This window comes from Chelon labrosus, assembly GCF_963514085.1.
Source record: "Chelon labrosus genome assembly, chromosome: 24".
Classification (NCBI taxonomy): Eukaryota; Metazoa; Chordata; class Actinopteri; order Mugiliformes; family Mugilidae; genus Chelon; species Chelon labrosus.
In genome coordinates this window covers 4,891,444-4,908,964 of record NC_140357.1, presented here as the reverse complement: position 1 = coordinate 4,908,964, position 17,521 = coordinate 4,891,444, and the positions used below count along the sequence as shown (strand labels likewise).

General features: G+C 44.0%; 1 protein-coding gene across 1 annotated transcript in view; it reads left to right on the top strand.

Moving 5' to 3' along the window:
• Positions 1-2,509: 2,509 nt before the first annotated feature.
• Positions 2,510-17,521, top strand: part of LOC311509298 (fibroblast growth factor 14-like) — a gene marked incomplete at both ends in the record, with an annotated part of 35,249 nt that continues 20,237 nt past the window's right edge. The window contains one exon of the mRNA XM_084574433.1: positions 2,510-2,603. Coding sequence (XP_084430559.1) covers positions 2,510-2,603 — 94 coding nt within the window. The remainder of the gene's footprint in view (positions 2,604-17,521) is intronic.

Here is a 17,521-nt window from a genome sequence, read left to right as displayed (position 1 = left end):
AACTGACTGAGCCACAAACCTATCTATAGAATGGATGGTGTGTTTTTTTAAATGTCTTTTATAGCTAAATTGTTTTTGCAAAATGTGGTTCACCAGACTTTTATTTGGGGTGTAATGATGTCTTTTTATTGCTTTTCACTGTGGTTTTGTTTGTTTAATCGGTTTCTAATAAGGAGCACACTGATAATGTTTCCCTCTCAGTGTGTGTGTGTGTGTGTGTGTGCGTGTGTTTGTGTTTGAGCAGCTCTGTGGATTCAGCACCCCGGACAGCGCCAGCGCTCTCTCTCTCTCTTTCTCTCTCTGAATTAAAAATCACTGCAGCATTTTTCAGCTCAGTTTGCAGTCAACAACCGAGATGAGGTATTTAATAAACACTAAAAGGTCTGTTGAATAGGAAGCAGCAGAGAGCAGCACTTAATTAAACAAAAATACTCTAAATGACACAAGCAATTATACAGATTACTGGTTCGACAGAGAGAAGACTACAACACCACATTGTTTCAAAGGTGCCATGCAACAGGTGAGCACATAAGCGAGGAGAAGGACCGAGTTAAAGAGTTTGATTCAAGGTGAATACAAAGAAAGCACAAAGAGAGACATATGCTCGAGTGCTCGTACCAATTAGTGATACCATGTCGCTTCCGCCCCCCTCTCCAAAATATTGCACGGCTCATATCCAGCCAGATACTGACGGTGTGGGAACCACGTGTCTACAGTAACTGGGAGATGCTTCTCCCAATAGGGCTGCATCAAGCTGCACGAGCAAACCGGAGGTGGCTCCAGCCTTCAGAACAAAAGTCGAGGGCAAACCAGGCAACGCGGATTTCAAGGCCTCATGCTTACAGACCACTCGGAAAATAATAAGTTGCTGGGAAATTCCGTAAACTGTTCATTTATTATTATTATTATTATTATTATTATTATTATTATTTTATTATGGTGTAAAAATAATTTCACTTTAGCTCAACTGTGGTTTAAGTTACATTTTTAACCAGGTCTTGCTTTGATCCGATTTTAGAAAATTGGCTTTTTCAAGTGGGCTAAACAGAAATAAATGATACGTAAAAAATAAATAAATGCGTAATATATTTACAACATTGAAAAATAAAAAGATAGAACCGTTCCATAAAAACAAAGGAGTTTAAATGTTGTTTTTTTTTTGTTTTTTTTAAAAAAGGACATAAATGAGTATTTTATTTTGAAGTCGTCGACCGGAATTGATGCTTCGTTTTACTGCTCTCACTTTGTTTCTGGTTGGGTATCAATAGTCAGTGCACCTCCTCGCGCCCCACCGGCTGTCGGTCGTCTCGTGCGCAGCTGAAGAAGAGTGTGAAGCACCACAGGAGCGCGAGAGAACCACGAGCCGCACCGGTTCTTCTTCTTCCGCGTCTTCTTCGAGTAGTTTTTGGAGTGGCACGGCAACAGAGTCTGAGTCCAGCAGCAAGGTGAGGAAGAGCAGGAGGAGGAGGAGGAGAGAGGAGAGAGGAGAGAGGAGAGGAAGAGGAGACAGACAGACAGCAGCAGTATCCTGGCGCATTGGAGCTTATGGATTATTGAGAAGTGAAGGCCGAAACGCGGTTGAAATATTCATAAGGACTTTTTAAAGAGAAAAAGACAGAGTGGGATAGTGCAGAGATTTACCTGCCCGGTGCGCTCTCACTGACCGGAGAGCCCGCGCTGCTGCTGCTGGAAGAGGATTCTGCATCTAGCGCGTGTGTGCAGTGTGTGAGTGTGTGTGTGTGTGTGTGTGTTTGGAAAGGAGCCCCCCTGCTGCAGTACTTGCCTGCTGCACGGGTACAGGGATGGCACCGACTTGCTGACGGGCACCCGGTAGCCTATACCCGCAGCCCTCCTCTCCTCCCCTCCTCCCGGACGGACGGACGCACCGACCCCTGCGATCCCCACTAATATGCAATGGTTTTTTGTGCAGAAGCCGACAGCTGCCGCGTACCGCCGACTTCACGCTAGCGCCGCCGCATGCCTGTCAGTCGCTGCCGCTCCTCTCCCCGCGCCGCGCGGCAGACGACGCCATTTGAAGAGGAGCGCTCGGGGGCTTTTCACGCCGCGGCGGCCGGGCGGCAGCAGCAGCAGCGACCGCTCCTCCGCAGCTGAGGACCACCGGCCGCTGGGGCAGCCGGAGGCGGAGACCGAAGAGAAAAGCGCCGCAGTGGTTGCTCTTTTCCTGCCGCACGGGGACGACGTCGACGCGGAATACCTGCGGTTGGTGGTCTCTGAGCTTGTGGGAGAACCGGGCGAGAAACCGGGCGAGGAGCCGGGCTTCCTGCTCTTATTCTTGTCTATGGTGCAGATTGGCAGGGCGAAGCACCCCCGAACTGAGCCCAACAGCTGGCCGGCTCTGCTGGCATGCAAACAGGGGGGCGTATCAGCCCCCATGCGGTGGGTGAATTTTAGGCTGCCGCATCCGGAGCGCCTCTCATCCCCCACCTCCTCTTCTTCTACCCCCTCCTCTTCCTCCTCCTCGTCCTCCTCCCCCGTCTCGGCCAAATCCATGCGGTTTATTTGGAACAACATTTTCAGCAAAGGATCGCATATGCTGCAGTGTCTTTGTGGCAGGAGCCTCAAGAAAAACAAGAACCCAACTGGTGAGTTTGACTTCTTCTGTGTGTGTGTCGATATGTTGCTGTTACTCTTTCTCTGTGTGTGTGTGTGTGTGTACGTGCGTGTGTGGGACTGATACGGAAAGACTTTATTGGATGTTGTGTGCGTGAGCCCAGGAGTATTCGTGTGTGTTGTGTGTACTGTTGCGAGCTGGTGTTTCTCTGCAATCGCAGTTGTGCAGCAAGTGAGAGCGCTACAGGGGAAAGGGAGGGGGGAGTTGATAGGGAAGGGGGGCGCTAACTTATTAGCACAGATGCTGACTATACAGTGGCAGTGCCTGGAAAAAAAAAAAAAAAAGAAGAAGAAGCGTGTGTGCGTGCTGTGCGTGGCAGAGATGCTGCAGAAAATCAAGTCTAATGCAGCATGCAGACCCGTTCAGGCTCCAGTAACCTGCATGATTAAACAGCACATGGCCTCGTTTAGACTTCCACTGTGGAAATCAGAAAAGAGTGGAAAGAGTCTCGGTGTGTTTTCCTTATGGCCGCAGACATCTCCTCTCAGGGGATCAAAGTCTGAATGTGATTGCGGTGCGTGTTCAGCAGAGCTTCTTGGAGGGGGCTGACTTCAATGCAATGTTTTCATCCAGGTGATCAGTTAATCATGGTCATGCTCGAGGCGACAACTCATTTCTTTGAAGACTTCAAACATCAGGACTGAGGCATCTCTTTTGTTACATGTCTTCATCACCAGTAGGCCTTTTGAAGGTCTTAGTCATCCTCTCCAGGGAGTTTCCCCCCAATTTCAATCTGCTTCCTCTGTGACCAAAACAAACACGGTGCTTTGTCTCCCACAGAGATTGACACTGCACCACAACAGGAAGTGGACATTGTTGACATTATTGACTTATTGACACTGCAGAGAGTTGGCCCATGTAACCTACGCAGAGTGTTTAGAGGGCAACATCGGCCTGTATGAAGCGGAAGTCGTAGATAGAGAGTATCAGCGACATGTTGAGGAGATAGAGGACTAAGCGAGCAGTAATGAGTGTTTTGCAAAACATGCACTTGCCTGAGCACAGCCACAAATAGATCTAAACGTGGAGCCAATGTCTATAGCATCATCCACATCCACATTAATGAAGGTTCTCAGTCATCCACGTCATAGTTTCTCTAAACCTAAGGCAACTGGACTTGTTTGAGTTGTTCTTAAAGATGCTTCACCGCTGATTCAAGTGTCCTTCTCAGTTCTAACTGACTGACCTGAGAGTAACACCGGGGTCCCTGCCTCGACTGCAGAAGCACAATGATGTTAAAGCCAAATAGTTCTAAAGAGTTCAGCAATAGATGAACAAGATATTAATGTTCCTGTGTGGACTTGCAATGCAAAGTTTTCACCGCGTAGTCCTTTGCAACAAAGAGTTAATATCCGAGAAACCACAGAGTCCACAGAGTGAAAACAGTCCTGATGGCATGATGAGGTCAGACATTAGTACTGCGCCTTTTCTTTTGTCTCTGACTGCATATTTCTATTGTCTGAGTCATTACAAATGGCTGTCCCTCTGCTTCGGATCTGACGCGCGAACAGGACTGACAAGCAAACATTTCAGCACCACGGACAGCAACCTTCAATTCCGACCTCTCTGCTACAGCATTTCTGCGAGTTCTAGCTTTATTAACGTGCGAGTTGCTCTCCGTCTCACACTACAATAATGATTCACCACATAGAAAGTTTAGAGAAGGCTATATTTGTACTTCACAAACATCAAAAACATCAGAGCCACCGGTTCATAGATAGTCACATGGCTTTTTCCCTCGAGGTTCTGTGTTTCTGCTTGAATTCCTTTTTACACTGTGCTCCTCTCAGCGTATTTGATGAACTGGCTTGAAGCTAGACTTGTTGGATTTATGAGGGAACGTGTGCACTGCTGTGATACATGAGCAGGGACTTCAACAACACTGAGTACAACATTAAGACAGGACTTTATAAACTTTTGCGCGTGCTGTTGTTGTGTCATGTGAGGCAATTAGCCGCTGAAATAATATCTCGCCCACCCACTCAAACTCACAGAAAGAGGAACGGCTCTTTGCGCTTATCTGTGGGAGGCACGAGTTCCCCGCAGCACGGCTCATAGATTTGTAGCAGCCGGCACAGTTTACCCCGCTTTCTTTTTTAATTAAAGATAACATTTAAACGTTCTCCCTCCCTCTGCGTAGGTTACGCATAAAAACACAGTAAGTTGGTGGTCGTCAATTTTGCTGACGCAACATTTGCTTCTCCTTCAAATTGCAATTTCAAACAAAAGAAAAGTTGGTCCTGATAACAAATAGAACCAAAGTAGAGTTTAGTGCAACTAAAGGAAACAACACACGCACAAAAACACCAGCAACCTAGTAATAGACACTAGATTTGCTTCCATTTTAAAGCATCCCCAAGCCGGGGATGTAGCATCAGCTCCTTCAAACTGAATTTCACAAGATGTGTTCAGAGATTATTTTGTTCCCAAACATTTTGTGTTTGAACCATGTGAAACTGAATGAATGGAGTTTCCTCCGGATGAACCGGAGTCAGTATCATTCATTGTTAAAATGAATAAAGCACGGCCTTACTCAGTGTCTTGTGTCCCATATGGCGTGACCCAGATAGAGACTTTCACCTTTCATAGCTCACACACGCCCCTTCATCCACACAGACCTGCTCACCTTCTCTGAAGAGTTGCCATTAAGGCATCTTACTTTATATTTTATTTAAACCCCGGAGTATAGCAGTGGGGCTGGTGCCAACTCGGATCTGTCTCTGCGAGCGAAAGGCACACGTATGCGAAGACACACACGAGAATGTAATTATGCAGGGATCAGGATTTAAAAGGAATATTTCGTTTATGCAAACCGTTGATGAAAAATGTTCTTATTTCCGTCAACAAATTAAAATGTGAGCGCTTCTTTTTTCAGTTGCGAGCTGTCACGTTGCCCAAAGATGATGAGTTGACAAAACAGTGACAGTCATAGTGACGGCCGTCCTCTAAGGTCACGCGGAGGGCTTCGGTGCGGCGCTCTGAGATGCTCCCTCGGTTTAGTACGTGCGCGCGCGTTGGCGTGCTCATTAGTTCGTGGCCTCATTGTCTGAACACACTGAGTCTGCAGAAAGATAAATGACTTTGCTGGTCTGATCTGGTCTCTCGCCTGAACTCGTCGTGTACTGTATGTCATAGTGCACGCACACAGAAAAACAGCATTACGTCATCTTATATAACAAGAATAAGAGAAGGAACTTCACAGCAAAGTTGCGTCAATGCTTTTTGATGCACACTTTCGGAATAAGTCAGGCCTGGAAAGTCTGGTAAATACTGACGGTAAAGATGCTGAAGCAGAGTAATGCAACTTACACCTGCTAGCTAACAGCAGAGCAAGAAAATGCTATGCTAAATCACCCAGCAACACGTTCTTGGCTGGCCTCTGGGCCTCAGGGTCACCAGGTCGTATCGCAACCGAGTGTGCGAGGAACCGGGAGCGCGGAAGCAAAGCGCATCAAACTAGCAAAAGAAAATCTCATAAAAAGCCAGCGCCGCTGATTATAGTGTAACTCCGCTCAGCAGTGGGAGCACTGTAATTTTCAAAATGAAGCAATGAGTAAAAGGGGAAAGGTGATGGCGTGTGAGAGCGAGCAGCTGCGTGTGTTTGGACAGCTCCAGCTCCAGGTATCTGTCAGGAGAAAGTGAGTGCTGAGTGTTATTTTTCCAAGTGCACTTAAAAAGCTTCAGGGTATCAAAGGCTCTACTAAGAAGTGTTTTTTACAGACTGAATGATAAGGAGCAGAGAAACACTTGACAACAGCTCAGTCTCTGTTAAAACAGTGCGCCTGGAAATATACTTAAGTCATTATGTTATAATGATACAATTCTTAATGCTTGCCTGTCCTCTGTCCTCACCCAAACTCACAGTGATGCTTCAGCACCACTGTCACTAATCTTCTTCGTCGCATCCCACCACACAGTTATTTATTGACTTAAAACTGAGCAGCTTATGCTTGTGACGTGCTCTCACTCTGCAGCTTTTCTTCGCACACCTTCTCCATATCTGTGTCCTCCACTCCTTCCCCTCTCCTTTGTTCTACCTCTCACTCACACACACTTGAGCTGACTTTTAGTCTTCCCTTGTCTGCGTTAACCTTTCGCTCGATGACAGCGCCGCATGACATAATCGCCATATCTGCCCGACTCACAGTCCGTGTGTGTGTGCGTCCGAGTCTGAGGCCTCGCTGGGGGGGGGGCTCCAAGTGATTTAAGAGGGGCGTGCGTAGGCCGGTGTTCACAGGTGTGTGTGTGTTTGGGTGCGTGGCATGGACTTTGAGTTCATACTGAGGGTAGCGGAGAGGAGAATAAAGGCTGCTTTGGGGAAGGTTGAACCAGGTAAGATGCGTTTTACACCGGCAACAGGTGTGAAAGGGCGCGATAAATACTCTATCACTCACTTTACGCCCAGAGAGAACTACTAACAAGAATGAAAGCATGCACAGCTGGCTCAGAATGTATGAATGGGGAACAGCCATAGTCACAAAGTTGCTAAAGTGACTGAGGTTGTTGTGTAAAAGTTTTTAATCATATTCTTTGTTAGGCTGAATAACAGGGGTTATTGAAGGGGCTCTCTCCTTTGTAAACAACTGTTGCACAATTTTGTGCACATTGAGAATGCACAACGGCCAGATTGGATTTTTGATTTGAAAACAACAGATGAAGTGCATCATCAACGTGTCTGATCTTTTGTCTGGACTATTTCACCTTCTTATGTTAAAGCTGCAGTGCAGAACTTTAGTCTGATCCTTCTCTCGGTGAGCTCCGTTATGCAAACACAGATAAGAGCTAAGCTAAAGCAGCTTGGGTTTGATAAAGTTGTGTTGTTGGTCTGCTTTGACCATGCACCAGCTCACATTGTTTAGTTTTTTCCAAAAAGGTACCTATTTCTGAAAACACTGATCGATGTGAGCAAGCGAACACAGATTAGAATTGGCTTTTCTTTGTTAGTGGGTGCTGAAAGAAGAGAAGAGAAGGGACTGAGTGTTATCCCCAAACTTGAGATTCATTCAGTCATCTGCACAACTCAGCGAACCGCGTTAAAATCTCGTGTTGCCACCTCACCGTCAGTCGCTCCCCCTTAATTAAGCACAATTACGGCGCGCCAGCTTGTGGATGTCGGCAAAGACTCCAGATATAAATATTGCAAAATACGGAGGGATTCACCTGCCGCTGATTAGCTTCATCATCATCGTGGGAACCTGTTTGGCGAGGGCTTGAATCTAACAGACACTCGGCATAGAATGCCTCTTGTGGTAATTGATAAGCCAGGCGTCACTCCCTAGAGTCTGTCTGGAGGACTCGGTTAAATAGCTGTGAATGATACAGTATATATATCAGTGTGTGTGTGTGTGTGTGGACAGGTCAGGTCAAGCATCAATTATTTGTTGGCTTATAGCATGTATTGATAGCAAATATAGAATATCACCAGCCTTATCTTTAAGATTTTCATTATTCACAAAAACCAAATATACTCCTTATCTACTTCAGACTGAAAGCAAATCTTTCTATGACTTGACATTAAAAATTGGATTCACTGAAGCTGCTCGGAGCCATACGCCAGCGTAAAAAGAAGGATCCAAAAGGCTTCACAGCAGGAAGAATAAGAGCTCTTTATGCTGTGTTTAACGCTGTGATGGTTAACATCGGTCATTAACGCTCCCTGATAAACCCGCTGTGGGGCCAAGAGAGAATAAGAGCAGTGTCACGCTTTATGGTCATATTATAAATGAACTGAATCCATTAGCGTTATCGCTCCAAGAACAAGAACAAATAGATGATGTAAAATCAGGACTTATTTTATATCCCGTCTGAAATCTCCTTTGTACGTGTGAGAAAAGTTCTTCTTCGACTGGATGCAGTCCGGCGTTAGCTTCACAAGCAGAACAGGATCCACTAATGCACCATGTTGCTGAACTCATGTTGTCATTGTCAGAGGGATTACCGCACACACGCATGCACATATACTTCTATAAAAAGTGTTCCTTTGATGCAACGCCGGGGAAAACAGATTAGCCTCGTTCTTACTGTCGGCCTCAGAAATGGGCTTTCTACCTTTGTTGGAGATTCTACCTTACAGAGCCAGAAACCACAACAATGCAAATATCCATAAATCCACCACCTGGTCACTCCACCTCCTCTGTCTGACTGTGAACTCTGCAGCAGACACACGACACAACAACAGTTTATTTATTTTTTCCTCAACACGGTAGCTGGAATTAGGCATTGTATTACTCAGTACAACTGAGTGGAGAGAAATAAGTTCCCACGCGGCATGTGCACAACTGTGGGCGGAAAACAGTCTCCTTTGTTGAGCCTTGAGTGCCTAACGAAATTTTTATCTCTTGTCATGTTATCTACCTACGCTCTTAGCTCCCGTTATTCAAGACTAATTTGGGGTCTTATTCAGACACAGGCATCAAGCGCTAATCTCCGTCTCAAGCTGTAACTAGAGGAATAAATTCAAATCAAATCTAGTTTATATTCTTTTGCAGAAGTGTTTTTCCGGATCCAATCAAACTACGACTCGTCCAAGATGCGAGTCAGGACAGAGAGGCCAGGAGGTCAGAGCGATGCAAACATCTCAGAGCCATAAGAAGAAGAAAATCACTGTCATTTTACATTAAAGGTCCAGAAACTGCTAGTAGTGGAGCTGTGGGCTGCTGGGAACTGTGGTTTAGCTGTAACACACACAGAATCACAGCAGGAGAGGGAAATTAACATTGAGCGATGTATTAGATTTCTCTGGCCCGGTTTACTCCACTGCACTGTACCAGTGTGTTTAATTGTATTGTGCATCAATGCTCAACAGGGAACAAGAAGAGTTTAACGTGCAGATATTCTGCAAATGCATGAGCCAACATGGACAGCCTCGCCGTGCGTGCAGACAGACAAGGTAGACAAGGAAAAGAGTAGCGGCAGATTGGAGAAGGATCATGAATAATTTAACAACGGTCACTTGTTAGAACTAAACTCAGTTTGGGAGGCGCTGACGCACATGCTCAGTAGTGAAATCAAAAGCAAATCTAGTCCTGATATGCAGATTAAGTGGAGATACTGAGAATTCATCATACTATATTTGATTTTGATACTTTCCTCTCTTTGTATTCATATTGTTTTCTATTAGAGTAATTTCAGCAGCTTGATCACATCCCTTTCTGCATAGTTTTCTTGTCAATCACTCACTCTTGCTCAAAGTTCTCCATCTCTCTCTCATTCCCAAACGCCCAAGCACCTCCTCTCTTCTTCCTTCTCGTTCCATTTTAGTGTAGTTTTGACTTTTTGGGGAAAGATCTGGAGCAATTACGTAACTGGTCTGGCTCTTCCATTTCCTTTTGCATTGAAAACTGTAACTTGACGACTTGAAGCCTCCAGCTGCTCTGGCCGCTGCCTCTGACCTCTGACCTCTATAGATGCAAAACACGCCTCAAACCAACAATCTAAACGCGCACAGGCTAAATATAGCCGTATCTATACTCTACACATCACAGTCAATGTCGTTTCCCGTTAGCACACTCTGGTAATGAGCTCCCACTTCCCACAGGAGCAATGTAGATGAAGTTAAGTTAAAGCAAGCTGAGCAATTCAGGCCCTTCCAGTGTTTTTTTCCTTTTCTTTTTACTGTTGGTAACTCTTGGGAAATGGCATGACTAACGAGTCACTGTTATCGCTTCGCACTTCAAAGTACCAACAGAGCCAGAAATCCTGGAACAGCAGGTCCTGTTATTATCCCCTTGAAATGTACCCCAAGCTAAAAACTGGGCTTTCAAAGTGAGGCATCAATAGCGATATGGGAGGTGTTGGGACGTCCATGGTGTCCCGCTGTTGTGAGGAGTGAAGTACTTAACCTTGGGTTTTATGCAGGTCCCAGGACACTCCTAAAGAGGTCAGCCTGGTACTGCGCTGGTGTTATGCAGATCTTTGCAGATCGATACCCGTTGTAGTTGTGGGCTACTTTTGTTTGTGTTTGCACTGTTGTAGTTGCTTTAGCATAGGCCCTGCTTTTGAAAATACTGGACTGATAGCTACTTTGTAGTTGAGGGAGTTTTAATGCGAAGCCATACAGATCATATAGAAAATGCAGAAACACAATTTAAGTGCTTGGCTAATTTACAACTTTACAAAACATACAGTTTCTTAGTAAAATGACTGCAGAGTTTTGGTGTTCCAGCTTTAACTGGTCTGCTGTTCCGAATATATTATATATGTGCGTTGTGTAATGGATGCTACTGTGCTACTTTGAAGGAAAAGGTTACATAATCTCCATTTAAACTAATGGGGAAACCTCAAACATCAGAGAGATCAAGGAGAAAGAAAAAAAAAACTCTGTATTGATGCACGTAACTTATGTCCGCGGTTGCTAGGTTACAAGGGCTGGCTCGTCTCATTAACATGCTCAACTTTAACCTCATTTCACGCGCAGGAGAGGAGTTGAAAGGTGTTTTGGATGGGGGAAGGAAAAAGGTAAAAGAGAGAGGAACAGGGGAGGAGTGGTGGAAGACGCCAGAGACAGCCGACAGAGATGGAAGAAAAAGAGAGGAGGGGGTGTGAATGAATAATTTAGTCCCCTCCATTCCCTCTCTCCTCCTCCCTGCTGAGTTGCTGATGTTACAAAGATAGATGAGGAGAGGATGAAGGAAGAGAGGAATGAGGAGGAGAAGAAGGAAGCAAGGGGAGAAGAAAAGCAAAGGAGCCAAAGAGTCAGGAGAGGAGAAAAGGAGACGGAGGAGAAAAGGAGAGAAAAGATTTGATTGTGTGTGAGAGCGAGAGTGAGCGACGCACAGACAGAGGAGAAAGATGAAGTCAGAGCCGCAGTAATTGATGCCAGATGTGTGTGTCTGTGTGTTTTCCTCTCAGCATTCAGCAGGTGTTCACTCCCTTCGTTCGGAGACCCACCTGCGTCACTAATCACTCGTTACCTAGGTAACAGTGGACTTCCCCGTGTCTGCGCTCCTGCGAGTGTGTGTGTGTGTGTGTGTGGGCGGGTGTCTGCGCGTGAATTATGAGTCATCCCGCTCAGCTTCAGAGTGGTTATCCTCACACTCCCGTCTGGGGAACACCCACCCACATCTGTCACCTCCCTGTCTGCGTCTCTTTCCCCACCTATCGCTGCGTCGTCTGCCTCCATCATCCCCTCTCCACCGACTCGTTTCTCTTCTGCTGCTCAGACACACAGCTGCTTATTGCACCTCGAGAGTAACATTTACCTGTTGCAGGAAAGAGCGCCGCCTGCAGTGTTGTCCTAAAAGTCCAGTTTTTAATAACGTGTTTACTTGTTATTCAGTGAGATTGTATTAAACTATTTGGTGACTTATTAGGTCTTAAACTGATCATATACACCGGTCTGCCACAACATTATGAGCACTGACAGGAGAAGTAAATAACATTGACCATCTTGTGACAATGCAGTGTTCTGCTGGGAAACTTCTGGACCTGGCATTCATTCATGTGGGTGTTACTCAGACATGTACCACCCACCTAGACCAGACCAGGGACCCCCACCCCATAGCAATGACACAGTCACACACAACAAGAGCGGTTTAGGAACAGCTCAAAAAACACGAAGAACAGCACAAGGTGTTGACCTGGCCTCCAGATTCACTACACCCAAAACTGACCAAGTATCTGTGGGATGATCCACAGAGGACCGATAGGACCAGAAAGCCCCCACTAACAACAGGACACCCTCAGAAGGCCCATGCCAATGAGTCAGAATGGTTTTGGAGGCACAAAAGAGACCTACACAATATTAGGAAGGTGGTCATTATGTTATGCTTGATCGGTCTATATATACATTATATATATATATAGACACTAGCAAAATTGCACTGACACTTGTTGATGACATGGCGTATTATGACTGATGAATCAACGATCATCTCATTCATACTGTATTCATAGCTGTAATCTGGTTTTGGTTTCAGTCTTTGTATCAATGAGCATAACGTCTGTCATTAATCTTTCAAACATTTGCTCCAGCTTTTTCTCACACTAACACAAATTACATAAATCATTTCCATTCTTAACCTGTACTTAATGACACCACTCAACAAAAGACTTAATTAGCTTGGACCTAATTAGGAAAACTGTACCATATCCTGCTCTTAATTAGCATCGATAGTGATCAGTACGGTTTAACTTCAATAGCTTGAAGTAATTACAACTGAAAATGGACTTGTATTATTAAAAGACTGATGGGGGTAACGTTAAATGGAAACCTATGTTGTTTAGTTTTATAGGTCTACATGTGAACATACAAACTGATTATAACGGGTAAATGCACTGGAAAGCAGCGTCGCCATACTAACCACTAGCTTCTGCACCAGAGAGACTTTGTTGAGGCTTGTCTAAAACACAACAAATAATGGCATTACAACATGAAATTAAAGGTGTTGTTGAAGGCATAGTCATTACTTTGTGCAGGCCTGTCAAATTTTGTGCAAACCATTTCTTCTTTGCAAGCAGCGTCTTGTTGAAACAGGAAATGACCTTTCTTAAACACAAACCTACAAGCACACAAAGTAGAGGACCCTGACAACAGTATATCCATGAGCTCCTTGGCAAACGCACACATAACAAAAACAAAGATCAGAACCGGGCAGCTGTCTTCATCCTCCCACGTCCAACATGTTCAGAACCTCTCTAAAGGTAGTGGAGCAGTTTTGGTGATCTGGTGCCAGAACTGCACAATAACTCCCTTTTATTTCCTCGTTAGCGTAGGCAGCTCTCCTATCTGTGTCTCAGAACAAACAAAATGTCACTCCTGCTCTTTTTGTTTTGTTGTTTTATTCACGTTGATTTGCTTAAGTCTACATAAAAAATACCAAAGACCAGAAACCAACCTTTTGTGTGACCAGATTTCAGGATATGTAACGGTACGCTTCATTTTGGTCGAGTCACACCAGAAGGGTGCTAAAATAACCTAAATGCTGCATTGCTGTAGGGAAAAACTGAACCGAGACAAATGTCAGACAACACAATGTGCTCCTTACAGAGTCTGTGTCCCAGCAATAGAAGCAGCAGTGGAGCTAAAACTGCACAACAAATGTCCCAGCAACCTACTTACAGCTTTAGCTTTAGGTATCTTGTGTGCAATGAATACATACTGCATATTTTGCCTGCTGGTTTCTACAAGTAGTAGTAGTAGTAGTCGTAGTAGTAGTAGTAGTCTTTAATCATTCTAATCATAATGAAAACAGGGATTTACCAGTCTCAAACCATTAATCACAGTTTATTAATAACGCTACACCAGAGGCCCCAAAAGGAGCATTACAGGTTTTATTATCTCCTTTAACTATGACTAATAAATCTACCAACATCACTGTTAAATATAGAAAACACTGTGGCTGGAAAGTTCAAGAAAATACAATTGCCTGTTAATAAAGATTGAAAGAAGTGTGAGATTAGACAAGAGGGATCTAAAAGATCAACAGTGTGCTGTTTTCCTTTTGTGCCTGTAGAGTGCGCTGTTGTCTCTGTGCAGAAAATGAAGCATAGAAAAGCACAGAAATACAGGCCTTTTCGGTTGATGCGCAGTGCTGCATATTTCAGTTCATCTGCATGGTTTATTTGTGTGTTTTCTTTCTGTAAACTATGCATCCTGCAGCATAAAGATGTGGTGTTTTTTTTTCTTGTTTGAGGGGGGTGGATGGAATAAGTGGATGAAAGAGGCAGCGCAAAGAATCTCCCTTTTGAAGTTTAAGAGCTGCATCCCGCCTTTCTGAGCTGCTATAAAAAGCAGCCGGAGAGCCTGAATTTTAATGTAAATTCAGCTTTGATTTATTCATAACTCCTTCTCTTGGACTGACCTGGAAAATAAAAAAATTAAAAAAACATGCCCCTCTTCTCACACATATCTATTTTTTCTCTGCTGTCTGGAAGGACGACAAGCAAAGGGGGGTATGTTTAAACTGTAGTGTGCCAGCTGCATCAAGAAGTGAAGAAGGAAAGGAGGAGAGATTGTCAAAGATTCTGTGTTTTCCTGCAGATATGGGACAGAAGACGCAGGAGGACGTGCTGATGCAGCTGTTGGGGCTTTGTGCTGAAGCCTTGATAGAAGTGAGCAAAGCAAACAATAGCAAGGATATAAAAACATTATTATGAATTAATATATATTCAAATATCTGGTAGGTCATTCAGAACTTCATTCAATTTTTATAGCATTTAAATGAGGAGGTTTTATCCATGCAGTACTGTTGATGCTGTTGATTTTCTTAGACGTGCTCTGCTGCCACCTAGTGGGTGTGAGGATGTGCACGCTTCATATTTCTAAGGAAAATATATTTACGTGAGAGAGGGACAGAGAAAGACAGAGTCACAGAGAGGCTAACGTATTTTGGTTCAAGTGTTCTGACCTGCTCCTGACAGCAGGAAGCCTCAAAGCGGCATCAGATTATTTTTTAATCGCCTACGCCCCACCCGCCTCCCTCAAGTCTTTTTTGGAGCCACACGGCATGGCAAAAATACTTAAGAATTAATAGCACTTGTGTTATGTTTGAAATCTGGTTTTAAAATTGAAAATGAAAAGCAAATAAAAGCTAGAACATTGCACGGATACATTTATTTTAATGCAGCTGCAGCTCAGTTATCTGCTCATGTTCTCTAATATCACATGGGACTGGTGGGACAGGTTTATCCCAGTGGGAGCATGAAGTCTATAGCGGCACTATTTCTTCTGCAAAATAACATTTCAAGTTTTCGGCGGAGTCTAAATCTGCACTACTCCTGTCAGATATCTGTGGCAAACTGGACTGCGCCTGAAAGGATGGAGGCTCCACCCTAACCCGTTTTCACAAACGCTACGGTCCATAAGAAAAGAACATTTTCATTTTAGTGCTTTTTGTGTCCAGCTGGGTCCCAGCCCAGCTCTCTGTTCTGCAGAAATGGCTGACCTACATGCAGCACTGAAAACACTGATTCACACTGGCTTATGAATTCTAGGCAAAACTTGAACCAGAGCGTACATTTTCAAAACAAAAGTTTAACTCTGATTGTACATGGAGCACAGAATGAACTGGTACTCTGAGGGTAGTGTCACAGATGCTGTTACATCACAGGGGAAATGTGAGCGTAATGTATTCGGTGTAGGCTTACAGCTGGAAACCTATAGCTGACAGGTATAGGCACGTATGCAGTAGAGTAACCAGACATGGGAGGCTGCCCCGCAGTTCATCAGCCCGTCAATCAAGCCCACGTCGTGCATTTTTAAACCAGTCACCCAGACAGCCTGTCCTGAGCTGAATACAGACAGAAGGAAGGTGAGGTAACAGGCAGAGCAGGGTTTCACTGTCTCAACTATACCGTTCTAAACATATAGGAGCTTACATTATTTAAATGTGTCGCTTTAAAATAAATAAATGTTCAACACTTTAAATTTCAAGCTCCTTACACTCAAATGTTTTCTCATGCTACTTTTTCCTTGACTCCTCTATATTTTAAAATCAAATACTGTACTTTTTTACTCCACTTAAAAACTATCATGATAAAGTGACACCTGTTAATGCATCAGTAATAATAATTTAATTGAAGAACATGCAAACATAGGATTTATTTATTGTTTTTGCTGATAATACTTAAAATAATAATAACTGAAAAGTTTAGTCTGTGGATGGTAAAGGAATATTACTGCAAAATCCTAAACTTCGATGGAAACAGTGCACAAATATAAAAACAAATTATATTTAATAGCCTGAAGTATAAAAAGCCACATTAAACATAATAATTAGGCTCAGAAATTATTACACCTTACAAATACAGACCATTGGGAATAACATTAATTAAGCCTATAAGGGGTGTATAATACCGACTAACGAACGTGCGTATTTGTCGTATTACTCAACGCTGCTACCTGCCCCAGACGGTGATGTCGCCTCTACACACACACACAGATAAACACACACACACACACACACCTGGCCCCGTATGAGGATGACCAGGTGTTTTTGGGAGCGCGTGTGTGACTGCTCGCTCGGCGCGTGGCTCCAGCAAACTGTGTGGTTCCAGAGAGCGCTCGCGCTTTTGAACGTCAAACAGCCCAAAGCGATCAGCACAGGGTCTTCCGGTCTACTTTCAAAATAAAAATATGTATTCATGAGCGAGCCAAACAAAAATGTTTAATAGGACTATAGTTATGGTGTTGTATCGACCGGAAATTAAACATTTAGCCCGTATAAAGGCCAGAAATATATATTTTAAATTACTGGTCCAGTCCATCTTAAAGGTTAATAAGAAAGAAAGAAAGAAAGAAAATGTTCTAGATAGAACCACGAGAACTACCTAACGTATCATCAGGTTTAACCATAAAACAGCCAGGTAACATTTAAAAGCAAGCACAATAGTAAAAGTAAGAAATTAAACGACTATAAAATTGAGTCTGTGACCTGTTAATAGCCTAGTTTAATAGTGGAAAATATTCTTTCTATTTTGTGTTATTATTATTGTTTCTAAAATAGACTAAATACAAATAAACCTGTCCACTATCCAAACAAGAACCTAAATTGTTAATAATATGTTATGTGACTCTTTTGTTTTATAATCAAACAGGAAAAAAAGACAAAACTTTCACTTTGAAAGACATACCGCCCCGTTTCCGGTGATGCTCTCGGTGACTCTCGCTCATTTTACGCAGCTGGAGCGGCTCGCGGTGGCACGCGCGCCTCGCGCTTCAGTCAGCGGGATACAAACGGACGTTTTAAGAGGAGAGGACATAACTGCTGTTTGGGGCAATATTCTGCTTTAGAGAGGTTAATGCTCGTCTCGCAGGTTGATCATGGAGACACAAACTGACACACGGAGTCCGGAGGAATCGGTTGGAGGAGCCGTTCAGTGACAGCTGCTGTTATCTGACTGACAGACAGACCGGTGAAACGTGACGGACAGGTAAACCGCTGTGCGTTT